A 12,100-nucleotide genomic window follows, 5' to 3' on the forward strand; every position below is an offset into this window, starting at 1 on the left:
ATAGCAACAACAGAGGCAGGCAGAGACGGAAGCGGGCAGCAGGCAATAGGCATTCTTCACAGGCACATTCTAGCGGACCTGTTTTCCTCAGCCAAGCCCAGGCTCTAAAAACATCAATATTCTCTCAGTAATATCCACCAGTGGGTTAGCCATGAATAAAGCCAGAGCATTCATGACTCAAGTACCAGTTGATGAGTCAACTGCCAAGGAAACCTAGTCCTAAACGCATGAGTCTTTGGGGAAAATCATCTCCAAACCATTACATTCCACCCTTGATCCCGAGAGACTCGTATCTGCGTCATAATGAAAACTGTGTCCAGTCCATCTCCCAGAGTCCCCGAAGCCTTTATAGTTCATCATAATGAAAACTGTGTCCAGTCCATCTCCCAGAGTCCCCGAAGCCTTTATGGTTCCCGGATTGCTTACATTTCCATATCCAGAGTCGTTGCCGAGACTCGGTGCAGAGCCTTGGCTGTGAGCTTCTGCAAACATAAAAATGCAACTGCATGTTTCCAACATGCATGGTATAATAGGCTACACATTCTTACACGAGAAAGGAAGGTTGGGCACATATAAGGGAGAGATGGGGCCAAAGTCAGACAGGGATCCAGCAGGGGAAATACTGGCACGGTGGGCACTCCACAGAGCTTTGGAGGTCCCTAGCCTGTAGGCCTTGCCAGCTGCAGGCTTTGTGCTCTCTCCCTCCCCCACCTCTTTCCCCGATTCCTCTCCCTCTCTCGCTCTCCTTCCCTCCCTCCCTCCCTCCCTCCCTCCCTCCCTCCCTCCCTCCCTCCCTCCCTCCCTCCCTCCCTCTTCTTGCCTGCTGCTTTCCTCCACCTGTTCCACATCCCCGCTTTCTCTAGCTCCCTGGTATCCTCAACTTCATTCTCCCAGCTTGTGGCGCTTCCTCTCAGAGGCTCTGCATAGTGATCCTATCCCTGCTGCACATGGCCCAGCCCCTTGGGGATACTATTGAAATCTGGTGGAAGCCACTGGCCCCATACCTCTTGCACTGTACATTCCCACAAACTCACCTCCATGCAGATGACGTCACTGTCACCAGCTGAGGCAGTTGTCTCCCTTGGCCGTGTCTGCAGTGGTTGTGCAGTAGGCGAGTGAGCATGATGAAGGTAACTGTGGGAACAATCCTGTGTGAGCAGAGCGTCCCAGTTGCTCTATTTCCTCGAGGGAGAAAAACCTTTCCCCCTTCAGATTAGGAGAGTCGGGTCTGGATTCCACGAAATCCTCAGATCATGGCGCCTGCTATCCATGCAGCAGACCTGGCTTTCTTCTAGTTCCTCTGACCCCTTTAGCAGCCATGCCTTTCTCAGCCCTAAACACACGGGCTTTTTCTGACCAGCCTGTAAGTTTGTCAAATATTTATGCTCTGATTCTGCTCTTGATACTGACTATAAAGCTGACTGAAACCAGCAGGAACACCATGCTCTGAGCAGAATGCTGTGCTGCCAAGATATGTCCTCTGTTCAATTAACTAGATTATTTCCTTTATTTTAAACTTCTCCGGACATAGACAAAATATAGACAGATTCCTTGGCAGGGTGTAGCACCAATGGCTGATACTCCAGTTTCCAAAAGACTTTTGGTTTTCACCCACACCTCTCCAGTGCTCCATCTGGATGCTGTTGGCCTTCCGTTCCAAACCCCCTCCAGAACTGGCAGGAAGCCCACTCACAGTGTTCCAGGTTTTGCTAGCCCGCTTCTCCAAACACCTCCCAGAAGGCCACATAGCCAGGAACCATCACAGCAATGGCCTCAGGTCTCCTTAACAATTTCCTCATGGCCCTAAGAAATACCTGGACCTCTGAAAAACAGGGCGGCTTTGTTCTGGTTTGTGACTGACAGGTATGGGGATGACTTGCCTGTTAGTGAGGCCTGTGCTGGGCAGATCATGGTAGCGAGAACATAATGAACAGAGCTGCTTGTGTCACAGTGGCCAAGAAGCAGAAAGAGGCAGGAAAACCTGGGGCAAGAGAGAGCCCTTGCGAACTACATACCACAACTAGGTTTTCCCACCAAAGGCTTTGCAGCCCCCCAGTACTCTCAAACATGAACGCGTTGAATAGGTCAGAGGCCTCTCAGTCGTCCAACACAGCAGCTGGAGACCAGCCGGGGTTGCTTTCGGGGGGGCGGGGGTGGGGAGCACCGTTACAGCAATCACTCGCCCCAGGCTTGAGATTCAGTAGACTCGGATAGGCAGCGCCCTGCAGCAGCTGTGACCCACCTTGCCTCCTCTCCCCGCAGCTCTGCAGTGCCCTGCCCACAGCCACTACTCTGTGTGCACACGCTCCTGCCAGGGCTCCTGTGCTGCTCTCTCTGGCCTCACTGGCTGCACCACTCGCTGCTTTGAAGGCTGTGAGTGTGACGACCACTTCCTGCTCTCCCAGGGCAAGTGCATTCCTGCCCGCGACTGTGGCTGCACCCACAATGGCCAGTACATGCCGGTGAGTGGCGGCTGCAGCAGCAGGGTGGGTGGGGGAGCTGGAGGGGCTTCTGTTCAAGGACTGGGACCCAGGGCCCCCCCCCCTGCTCCCAGCTGTGGCTGCTCTGCCGGGTCACCCCAGACTCTCAGCTCCCCAGGATTCTGGAGGCTGGGACTCAGGCGAGCCACCATGTGGGGGCCTCGGCTAGTTCTTGGCTTGGCCACACCCTCCTGTCTCTGCACGACATCTCCCCGTGTAGTTCTCTTGTGAGTGCTCAGGGGACTTCCCACCTTCAGGACCAGGACAGTCTCCATCAACACAGCCTTAGTCACACTGCAGACACACGTCTCCATTCCTCCACTACCCTTCCCACTCTGAGCTTCACCGGCAGAATGGCTGAGGCAGCATCCTGGCTCCATAGGCGCCTGGTGCTCAGGGCAGTGGTACCCAGTGAGTGGAGGCCTCTTCCTGCCATGCATCACACTTGGCAAAAAGGATAGAGTTGATGGTAGTGTGGTAGATGGCTCAGCTACCAGTCACTTTGCAGTGCGCTTTGGGATTTGGTGGTTAAGATTCTTGTTGAGGCTTTTTGAAAGCTCTTTGTACGAATAACTCATTTCAAGTGTTAATTGATTTTATAGTCATAACAGTTCAACAAGGTAGGTATGATTGCTGTTCTTTCCACTTTACAGAGAAATTGTTCCTCAGAGAATGTGTAGCAATTGCAAAGGGAGCCAAACTTTTATTCCTTCCTTTGTATCTCACTGTCTACTGGAAAAAAAAATTCAGGATCCCCTAGGTTAGGTCAGCAGCCTCTTGGGGCTCTCACCCTGAGCTGTGGTCCCCATCTCATGCCAGCCTCATTCTTTTACCTCCTGGCCTATCCCTGAGCATTTGCCCACACCTCCCAATCTCACATTTAAAAATAAGGAAATTTATTTATACGATACAGATGGCTGTTATCAAAACAGTAAAGTAATGTTGACTCAGTGCTGTTATCTAATCTGTAGTTTTAACCATAGTTCAGTTGATCTAGTAAAGTCATCTGTAGCAATCGCTTCTCTCGGGGCCAACAGAGGGTCAGAGTCTCCGATAAAGTCACCATATAGTGCAAGTAGCTAGAAGGGAAGACTGCCTGCAGAGCCCACGGCCAGTCAGCATCTGTGAGAGGAGACAGAGCCTGGCAAGGGCATTGAGAAGCAGTAGCTGGTGAAGGAGAGACACAGGGGAAGGTTCACATGTTGTGAGGTGAGACCACCACACAGATACTCTCAAAGCTGAAAACAGAGCCTTCCTTGTCAGCCAGTGTCTGCATGGGAACTTGTCCAAATCACGCAGCTCCAAGTCTTGTAGCCATTCACCTTTTATGTTCCAACTTCACTTCCTGACTGTCACACTTCAGTTACCAAGAAGTAGAACTACGAAAGCCCAAAGTGAGGTTAGTACATTTAGGGACTTTTCTGGACCTGTGCACTAGGTCTTTGATGGATTAGGTCTTTTTTCCATTTTGGCAGATGTTGGAGCCTGTGTGTTGGTTTTAAGGTCAGCATGGTGCCTCTAACATGGCATCAGTTGTGCTAAAACCTGGGGGCTGTTACACAAGGAAATGCATTCCCAGGGCAGTGCCCTCTGTGCTATCGCTAGCAGTATACTGTGGGGAAACACTGCCCACCCTTATGTATAAAGTTAGCTTCTGCAGTGTTACAGATCATTTCTTACATGCTGCTTTAGGCCAGTTCTGTTTGTGTTGTAACCCTGTTTCTGGATGGGCCAAGTATTCTGCTGTCTTCTCACTTTGCTTTTGCATATTCTGTTCTCCTGATTGGTCACATGAACTTTGTTTGGTTTCTAAAGTAATGTACCTGCTTCGTTGCTGTAAGAAAACACCTAATGCAAGCTACTTTTTGGAGAAAATGGGTTTATGAAGCCCACAGTTTTGGAGGCTGGAAGTTCAAGCACTCCAGAGCCTGTGGATGCCTCTGTCAATGTGTGCTCTCCCTACTCTTAAACAGCCACCAGACCAAAGAGAATTCAATCATGACGGTTCTTCCTTGGGGACTTTCTTAGTCACCCCAAAGTCTTCGCTTCTAAGCAGGATGTTTCCAACCTCGGCATACATAATAACAACCAGCCTGGGCCACTATCTCCATGTGCTCCCGTTGCCTAGCCCAGGCTGGTGCTCGCAGCAACTGGGCACAAGCTGAGACAGAGGTGGTGAGGAGGACTTGTCAGGGCTCTTGAGTCAAGACATGAGCCCGCACAGTCTGGCTTCTGCTGTATTTTATTTACAAATCACAGTCTGGGGCCACTGAGACTCCTGGGGAGAGGGGTACACGCCATTTCTTCCTGGGAACTCCTGTGCACTCCCTCTGTGCAGATGCAGACCATTTGTCCCGTTCTGTGAACAGGTGAACTCCTCACTGATGAACTCAGACTGCAGTGAGCGCTGTTGCTGCTCCCCGAGTACCGGCCTGACATGCTATGCAGCTGGCTGCACATCTGGCCAAGTCTGTGAGATCCAAGCAGGAGTCCGGGATTGTCGGCCAGCCAAAGGTCTCTGCTCCCTCTCTGTGGGCGCCAACCTCACTACCTTCGATGGAGCTCGCAATGCCATCAGCTCCCCTGGGGTCTACGAGCTCTCTTCCCGCTGCCCAGGACTCCACATGGATGTGCCCTGGTACCGTGTGGTTGCTGATGTCAAGCCTTGCCATGGCAATGACAAGGTCGTGGGAGAGGTCCACATCTTCTTCCAGGATGGGATAATAACTGTGACCCCAGGCAACGGCGTGTGGGTAAGCCCGGGCACAGAGGGCAGGGTCGACTTCCCTGGGCTTTCCTTCTGCCTGTCATGGTGTCCTACAGCCTGGCTACCCAGTGGTCCTGCAGTCTGTTTCCTTCATCCAGGTCTCTGCACTTTTTCTGGATTTGTACCCATCTCTCTATGTCAGCCTGGGTCCCTCTCCTTGGCCTGAGTTTTTACATTCAAGTAACAGGATAGCTTTGCTGTTGGTTTTAATCAAGACTCCACTGGTTAGCAGTGACAGGAAACCAAATACAAATGGCCTTAGGGGAATTGAATGGACTGCCTCCATAATGAGAAACCCAGAGACGAGCCCTCCAAGTGTCTGGACTCAGACACCACAGATACACTGTCGGGAGTTTACACCTTAGTTTTCTGGCTTCTTTACCACTTTTCCTCCTGTAGGGGCCAGTGTCTGCCCCAGGCCTGTGGTCTGCTAGCTTTGTTACCTTAGCACAAAGTGATCCAACAAAAGTCCCAGCAGTACTTCTCACTAGGCTGGTTTGGGATATATGCCCTCGCCCGAAATGAATCACTGTGGTCTTAAGCATAGAATGCTATGATTGGCCAGCCTGGGGTCACATGTCAGGGATCTCCCTGAGCCATTCTCAGGGAGGAGCCATGATTCCATCAGAGGCTTCAGCAATACAGTTGTGCTAATAACTAAGAAAGATTACAGTAAAAGGACTCAAAGCAAAACCAGCAAGAGGGAAGGAGACACACAGTGCAATCCTAGGGACACAGGCGCCGGCTCTGAAGAGTCCCTACTTCTGGAGTCACACAGAGCCCTCAGATCCTCTGGCAATAGTCAAGACGAAGCCTGGGAAATATCTTCAGGGAAGGTCATATAAACATCAGTTCAAGTTTATTTGTTGGTTACATTGGCAGCCTAGTGTGGACAAAAATTTCAGGCTCCCGGAAAAACATGCAGGCATTCAGCACTGTTGTCATCGAGAGTATAAGTTCAGTTGATCCAGATCACCACATCTTGCCAGTACCTAGATCACAACCTGGTAGCCTGGCAGTACCATGAGATCTCAGCTTTTATAAAAAAAAAAAAAAAAAAAAAAACACTCAGCCCTTCTACCTGTGTGCAAACCCCTGTGCTGGGTCACTGACATGACTCAACCAATTCTTACTGCAAAGCCTGTAGCCAGTGAGGCTTTCTGCCCACCAAGTGCCCTCTCCGAGTGCCCTTTCCTGTATCCATCCCTTCTTTGTCCTTCCTTGCTTCCAGCATCTATACCCATTCATTCTTAGGCCCTTTCTTCCTTCCTCCCTCCCACTCACCCATCCGATTTCTCAGATCTGTCTATGTCTCTCCAGCCTGTGTATTTGTGTCTATGTTTATGTATCTATGTACATAAACATGTACCTTTGTCTATGTACCTATGTCCCCAATCATGTGTCAGAGAGACTCAAGCACAAAAACATCTGGGAAAGAGGGGGAACATCTCTTTCCAAAAAATTCCACCCAGAAATCTAACATCAGAAAGCGTAATCCATCAAAACAAACAAACAAACAAACAAACAAACAAAAAAAAACAGACAAAAGTTGGAAAATGCTCACAAGGCTACTGAGTCCAACCTTTGAAAAGAAACTAAAAATTCCCTGCATGATTATTACATCACTAGGATCATTGTCTTGATTCAGACAGAAGCCCTACAAAAAGAGTTGATAAAGTTGCTTTTTGTTAGAGATCCAGTTACTTACAATCTGGAGAGTCTTTCATTTTGAAAACTATAACTTAATAGTTTAAGCCTTGAATTCCTGGTTTGTTTATCTGTCTAGTAAAAAAAATATATATATATTTTGTCTCGGCCTTGGAAAGTTGTAGAGACACTTTGGACCTTGCCTCCATTCTTCTTCCTATCCTTATCAACGTGTACAGAAAGATAGTCTCCAAAGATTAATAAGTTATTATTTGGCCAGTGAGATTGTTTAAGCTTCTGTGACCTGAATTGAATCCCTGGAACTCAGAGTGGAAGGAGAGAACCAACTCCCACAAGTTGCCCACTGACCTCCACACTTTTCTCAAGGCCTGTGCATAACACATTAATTAATTGATTTCATTTTATTTTAGAGCAGCATAAGCAGAGCAGTGAGCTGCGCATGGACACACATCTCCAGCTGTCTTCCCACTGGCCGTCCCTCCCGTGTACCCCTCCTCTCCAGGGCCCATCTCTTCCGGCACCTGCCCCTTTGCTTGAACCGCTTTTGTGCATGAGGACTGTGGCTTGGAGGCCCCTCAGCTCTCCTGTCACTCAAGTCTCACTTCTTCACTTCCCCTCCCCCTGCACCAGGTGAACGGTCTCCGAGTGGACCTCCCAGCTAAGGTGTTGACATCTGTGTCTGTGAGGAGGCTGCCCGATGGATCCATGCTTGTCAGACAGAATGCTGGGGTCCAGGTGTGGCTTGGAAAAGATGGGCACCTGGACGTGATGGTCAGTGAGAACCATGCAGCCAAGCTGTGTGGGGCCTGTGGAAACTTTGATGGGGAACAGATCAATGACGTGCAAGACTCTCAGGGCCAGAAGATTTCAGTGGAGAAGTGGACAGCACAGGACTTCTCCTCATGGTGAGGATGGAGAGAGGGAGCCAGACTTTTGGGGAGCAGGGAAGGAGGTGGGTGGCTGCTTAGCCCACAGGAGGAAGTGCTAAGTGTGTGTCTTTTGCAGCTCCAGCTGATCAGTCATGACTGGCAATGAAGATGCCCACACCTGCGCCCTCCCAGAAGTCACCGTGATTGAAGGACGCCCTGGGTGTCCCTCCCCTGTTCCTCCCCTCCGCTGAGCCACTCAGGCCAAATCTGAGTAAATATCGAGACCCAAGTTGCATGCCAGAGTGTCTGCCTCCTGCTGTCTCCCCAGTGTCTCCCCCGTGGGAGACATGGCCGCCGAGTCTTTATGAGAAGAGGACAAATGTCTGCATGCGTGGGTGCGTGAGCGGATGCAGAGTCCGGTGCGCAGAGTGGGAGAGGCACTGGGGAGGTTGAGAGTCACAGAGAGCATGATTGGAGGAGCGGATGGATGAAGTGGTGAGTGACCGGAAGGGGGAAGAGGTGGACAGAGAAAGACAAGCAGACTCTGGCTAATCGTTTATAAGCCAGCGTGTTGCCATGTCTCTCTGACTTGGTTAAGTCAACTTTAAATAGAAGGAAGGCTAGTGTTTTCTCACAGAGTTACAGTGAGGATTTGATTCCTGAATCCAATCAACAAGGCAAAAATGAACAGAGAAGCTAAGGGAGACCATTGAAGGCCGAGTGGAAACAAATACACTAAGGTGGACTGTGTGTCAGAGGCACAGAAAATGCACCATGGGCTTTAGTGGCATGGTGGTGTTCTCTAACTTTCGGTGAGCTGATGGAAGGAGTCCAAGAAATAGAGGTGAAATGAAGACAGCAAGTACAGAATTTTCTTTCAAGGAGCTTCATTATGAACTAGCCCGAGGAGCCCTGTGTTTTACCCCTCTACATCCAGCTTCTGGGGTGCTGGGACAGAGCGGTTGGAGAGCTGGAGTCAGGTGACAGTCTGAGGACGTGAGCTGAGATGCTGACGGGTGGGGACTTGGGGGTGCCGAGGGCAGTGTTGGCAGAAGGAGGTGCAGAACCATGAGCTGGGGATAGTTTAACAGAAGCTGGGGCTGAAGGATGTTTGGAGCATTGGTGCTAAAGAGAGTAAGGTGGAGAGCTAGAAGCTCGTGGACAGAGAGCGAACTGCCTGGAACTGAGGGTCTGGATGGGCTAGTTCAGGACTGTTATTACCTAGAGATGAGTAATTTCTTCTAGCAGGCTGGGACCTCTGGGGCTGTCACCAGCTCCACTGAATTCCCAGCAGAAATCATAAGTGTGGACATGGGATTGGCAGCTCGGTTTGAGACATGATCACCGGACGAGAGGAAAGCGAGGTACTGAGAAGCCGCAGTGTTCATGGGATCCACTTGAATCTGGAAGGGCATCTTTCCATATGACAGTGGACTTCAGTGTTAGAATTTAAGGGATGGAGGGAAAGCGGGATGCCAGCATGGCACTGAAGGGCAAGGGATGAGAGCCTGATCCCTTCTGTCTCACAGGGAATGTGAGGCAAAATTGTCATAGCTTAGCAGGGCTGGAGGGAAAGCCATGTCTTCAAAGGAGAGCAAGGGGTGGGTAGAGCAGAAGAGGGAAAGGGAGCTTTGGAAGCTGTTGCTGCCTGAATAGGAAACGTCCCTCATAAACTGTCATGTGTTTGTGGCTCAGCCTCAAACACAGTATCCAGAGGTGGCCTTTGGACTGGTGATTCCATGAACACACTAGAGAGTTCCTCGTTTCTTTTCTTCCCAAAGGAAAGAACTCAGCTGAGAAGCATTAACACTGTGAGCTGAAGTATGTTGGGCAAAGCAAAGTGATGCTCTTTGCCAAAGTGCTTAGAGAGGGCAATGAAATGGGGTAGCCGCAAGAGACTGTGTATTTGCTATTCTTCTAAGAGTTTTTTTAATATAAATATTTATAAATGGATATTCACAAGAATGAAATGACCTTTTCCTCTCCCAAATTATGGTGCAAACTGTTCATCCTTTTAAGGTATTTCTTCCCGTGATTCCCTTGAAAAGTTCTGGGGAGGCAGGAGGACGAAGTTGCAGTGTGAATTATATTGTAATGAAGCCGGGGTCTTTTGAAGACATCGACCTCCACTAGAGTATGGGGCACTTGGGAAATTCCCTGAAGTCTTTATTTCTGGCATAGTGGGAAGAACCTAACTGTAGCTTCAAGGATGCTGAATCACCAAGGGACATTTTGACAATCAATAGCCACAGCTTCCAAGAAACAGTTGCAGTTTCTTTCTTCATGCCTAACCCCCTGCCTGCCTGGTTTCATTTCCTCCCTCAATCAATATGGACCCTTACATTTTTATAAGAGGGCAAAGTGGAAGTCTCTGCAGTAACTTCTCTCTATCTATGGACCCAGTGACATTGCTGTCTCTGCTGGTAACCAAGGCAGTTAGATAAAGTATGGAAGTTTGTTGGTATAAATAGCTGCTTATTTTGTTGTCTGGAAAGTCTCACAGAAATTTTATCTTGTTTAATCTACTCAGAGCATGATGCCTTGAGATCTGGTCCAGGAGGGATGGACCAATATCTTCATTGAATGAGCCCCTGAAGCTGAATCTGTTGAATTCTGGGAGAACCAAACCAGGGTAGCCATTAAAGAAAGCAGGAACCAAAATTGCAGAGTGAAATATATATTATTAGAGGAATAGAGAGGCAACCATGGCCACATCCATCTAAGGAATGGTTGGGAAATTCTAGTTGCAAGAAAAAGGGACCTGAGGGCAGGAACACCCACGAGGGAAGAGAACAGGGATCAAAAGCTGTTGTGATATAGGTTTGTTTGTTTTCTGGAAATCCCCATAAGGCAAAGGGAACCAGCATAGGAAATGGATTTAGCTAGGAACATTGAATATGTGCGAACTACTCCGCTATTCCCTGAGGGTCCCTGAGCCTGAACATTATCAAATACATTTTGAAGATTAGAATAAAGAAGAGGCTGTAGATTGGAGCCTGAGGATGAGAATGACAGACAAAGCTGTGGTGATGTTCCTCCAAGTAGTAACAGAAGAGATCCTGAGCAGAAATGTATTCTGTTCACTCGGAGCTATTAGTTTAGCAACATCTTAAAAGAAAATGACTGTTTGGTGAGGTTCAGGTATAGGTGAGCATAGATATTATCCAAACACATCCCACCAGGAAACTCCAAAACCAGGAGCTATGATCATGAGTCCATAGATACTGACTTTGGCCCTTTATGTTCCTTTTAAAGAACATAGTTCTCTGTTGGTTTTCTGCCCTGAACAGGACTCTCCATGGGCACTTTCTAGAAAATAGGGTTTTATGAAGGGCAGGTGAACCAAATTAGTAACACCCTGGATGACTGACAACCATTGGAAGACTTACAGGAACCTGAGCGCTGTGGGGTGCACCCCTCTGGACCCCGGATTAGGCACAGACCACACCCAAACACCAGTTTCCAAGCACAAACCAAACACAAAGAGATCCTTTATTAATGAAGGCAAAAAGACAAGGTGGCTGAATCTGAGGCAGGCAGAAATAGCAGCAAATAGCTCTGCGAGTGTAATTTTAAGAGGGAAAAAAGGTCTGTGTTATAATGAGCTAGGACACGTTGATTAGTTCTGATTGGGTATTTTAATTAGTTTATTCAAAATAATGAAGTTTTCTTGCTGGACCTTAATGTTTTGGTAGTTGAACCTTGGTAATCAGTTTCAGGAATGAGTCAGGTGTAGCAAAGTGGCCAGAGAAGGAACGGACATTGGTAGCTAGCTTTAGAGATGAGATCTAACAGTTTAACAAGTGAGGGGAAAGGTTAAACATCTTTCGGTGCCATGTTTGCCAGGCTTGGGCCTGTGTGTGCAGGGCGCAGGCCTGCTAGAACTCTAGACTTCGGTGGGCTGAAAATGACAATCAGAAATGCCTTAGGGGCTTTCAGCTCCACCAGGCCAAGGTCAGAGTCCTGGTTGGGCACTTGTAGAATACTTAATATTATCAGTTAACTTTACTTTCTATTATATGAGAGGGAGAACATATGTGAAGGTCAGAAGACAACTTGTGGGAGTTGCTTTTCTCCTTTCACCATGTGGGTCCCACAGATTAAACTCAGGAATCGGGGGTTGAAGGGAAGTGCTCTTTCCTGCTAAGCTGTCTTCACAATTGAGTTATACCTTCCTGTTAGGTGTTTGAGACCATGCAGGTGACCAACAATTAATCTTTTCTTCTTTTACTGTCAAGATAATCAAGACTCAGCCAGGCATGGTGGCATATACCTTTAATCCGAGCAGGTGGATCTCTATGAGTTTGAGGCTACCC

The 12,100-nt window shown here is 48.6% G+C and overlaps 1 protein-coding gene across 2 annotated transcripts in view; it reads left to right on the top strand.

Annotated features, from left to right (window-relative positions):
* The window catches only part of LOC110563269 (IgGFc-binding protein-like), a 37,442-nt gene extending 29,363 nt beyond the window's left edge, over positions 1-8,079 (top strand). For both annotated transcript variants that reach the window (XM_060366535.1, XM_060366534.1), the window contains 4 exons: positions 2,263-2,462; positions 4,850-5,233; positions 7,546-7,820; positions 7,921-8,079. In XM_060366535.1, the coding sequence (XP_060222518.1) occupies positions 2,263-2,462; positions 4,850-5,233; positions 7,546-7,820; positions 7,921-7,930 (869 nt within the window). In that variant the 3' untranslated portion in view covers positions 7,931-8,079. The remainder of the gene's footprint in view (positions 1-2,262; positions 2,463-4,849; positions 5,234-7,545; positions 7,821-7,920) is intronic.
* Positions 8,080-12,100: the final 4,021 nt, after the last annotated feature.

Source organism: Meriones unguiculatus, chromosome 14 (genome assembly GCF_030254825.1).
Source record: "Meriones unguiculatus strain TT.TT164.6M chromosome 14, Bangor_MerUng_6.1, whole genome shotgun sequence".
Taxonomy (NCBI): Eukaryota; Metazoa; Chordata; class Mammalia; order Rodentia; family Muridae; genus Meriones; species Meriones unguiculatus.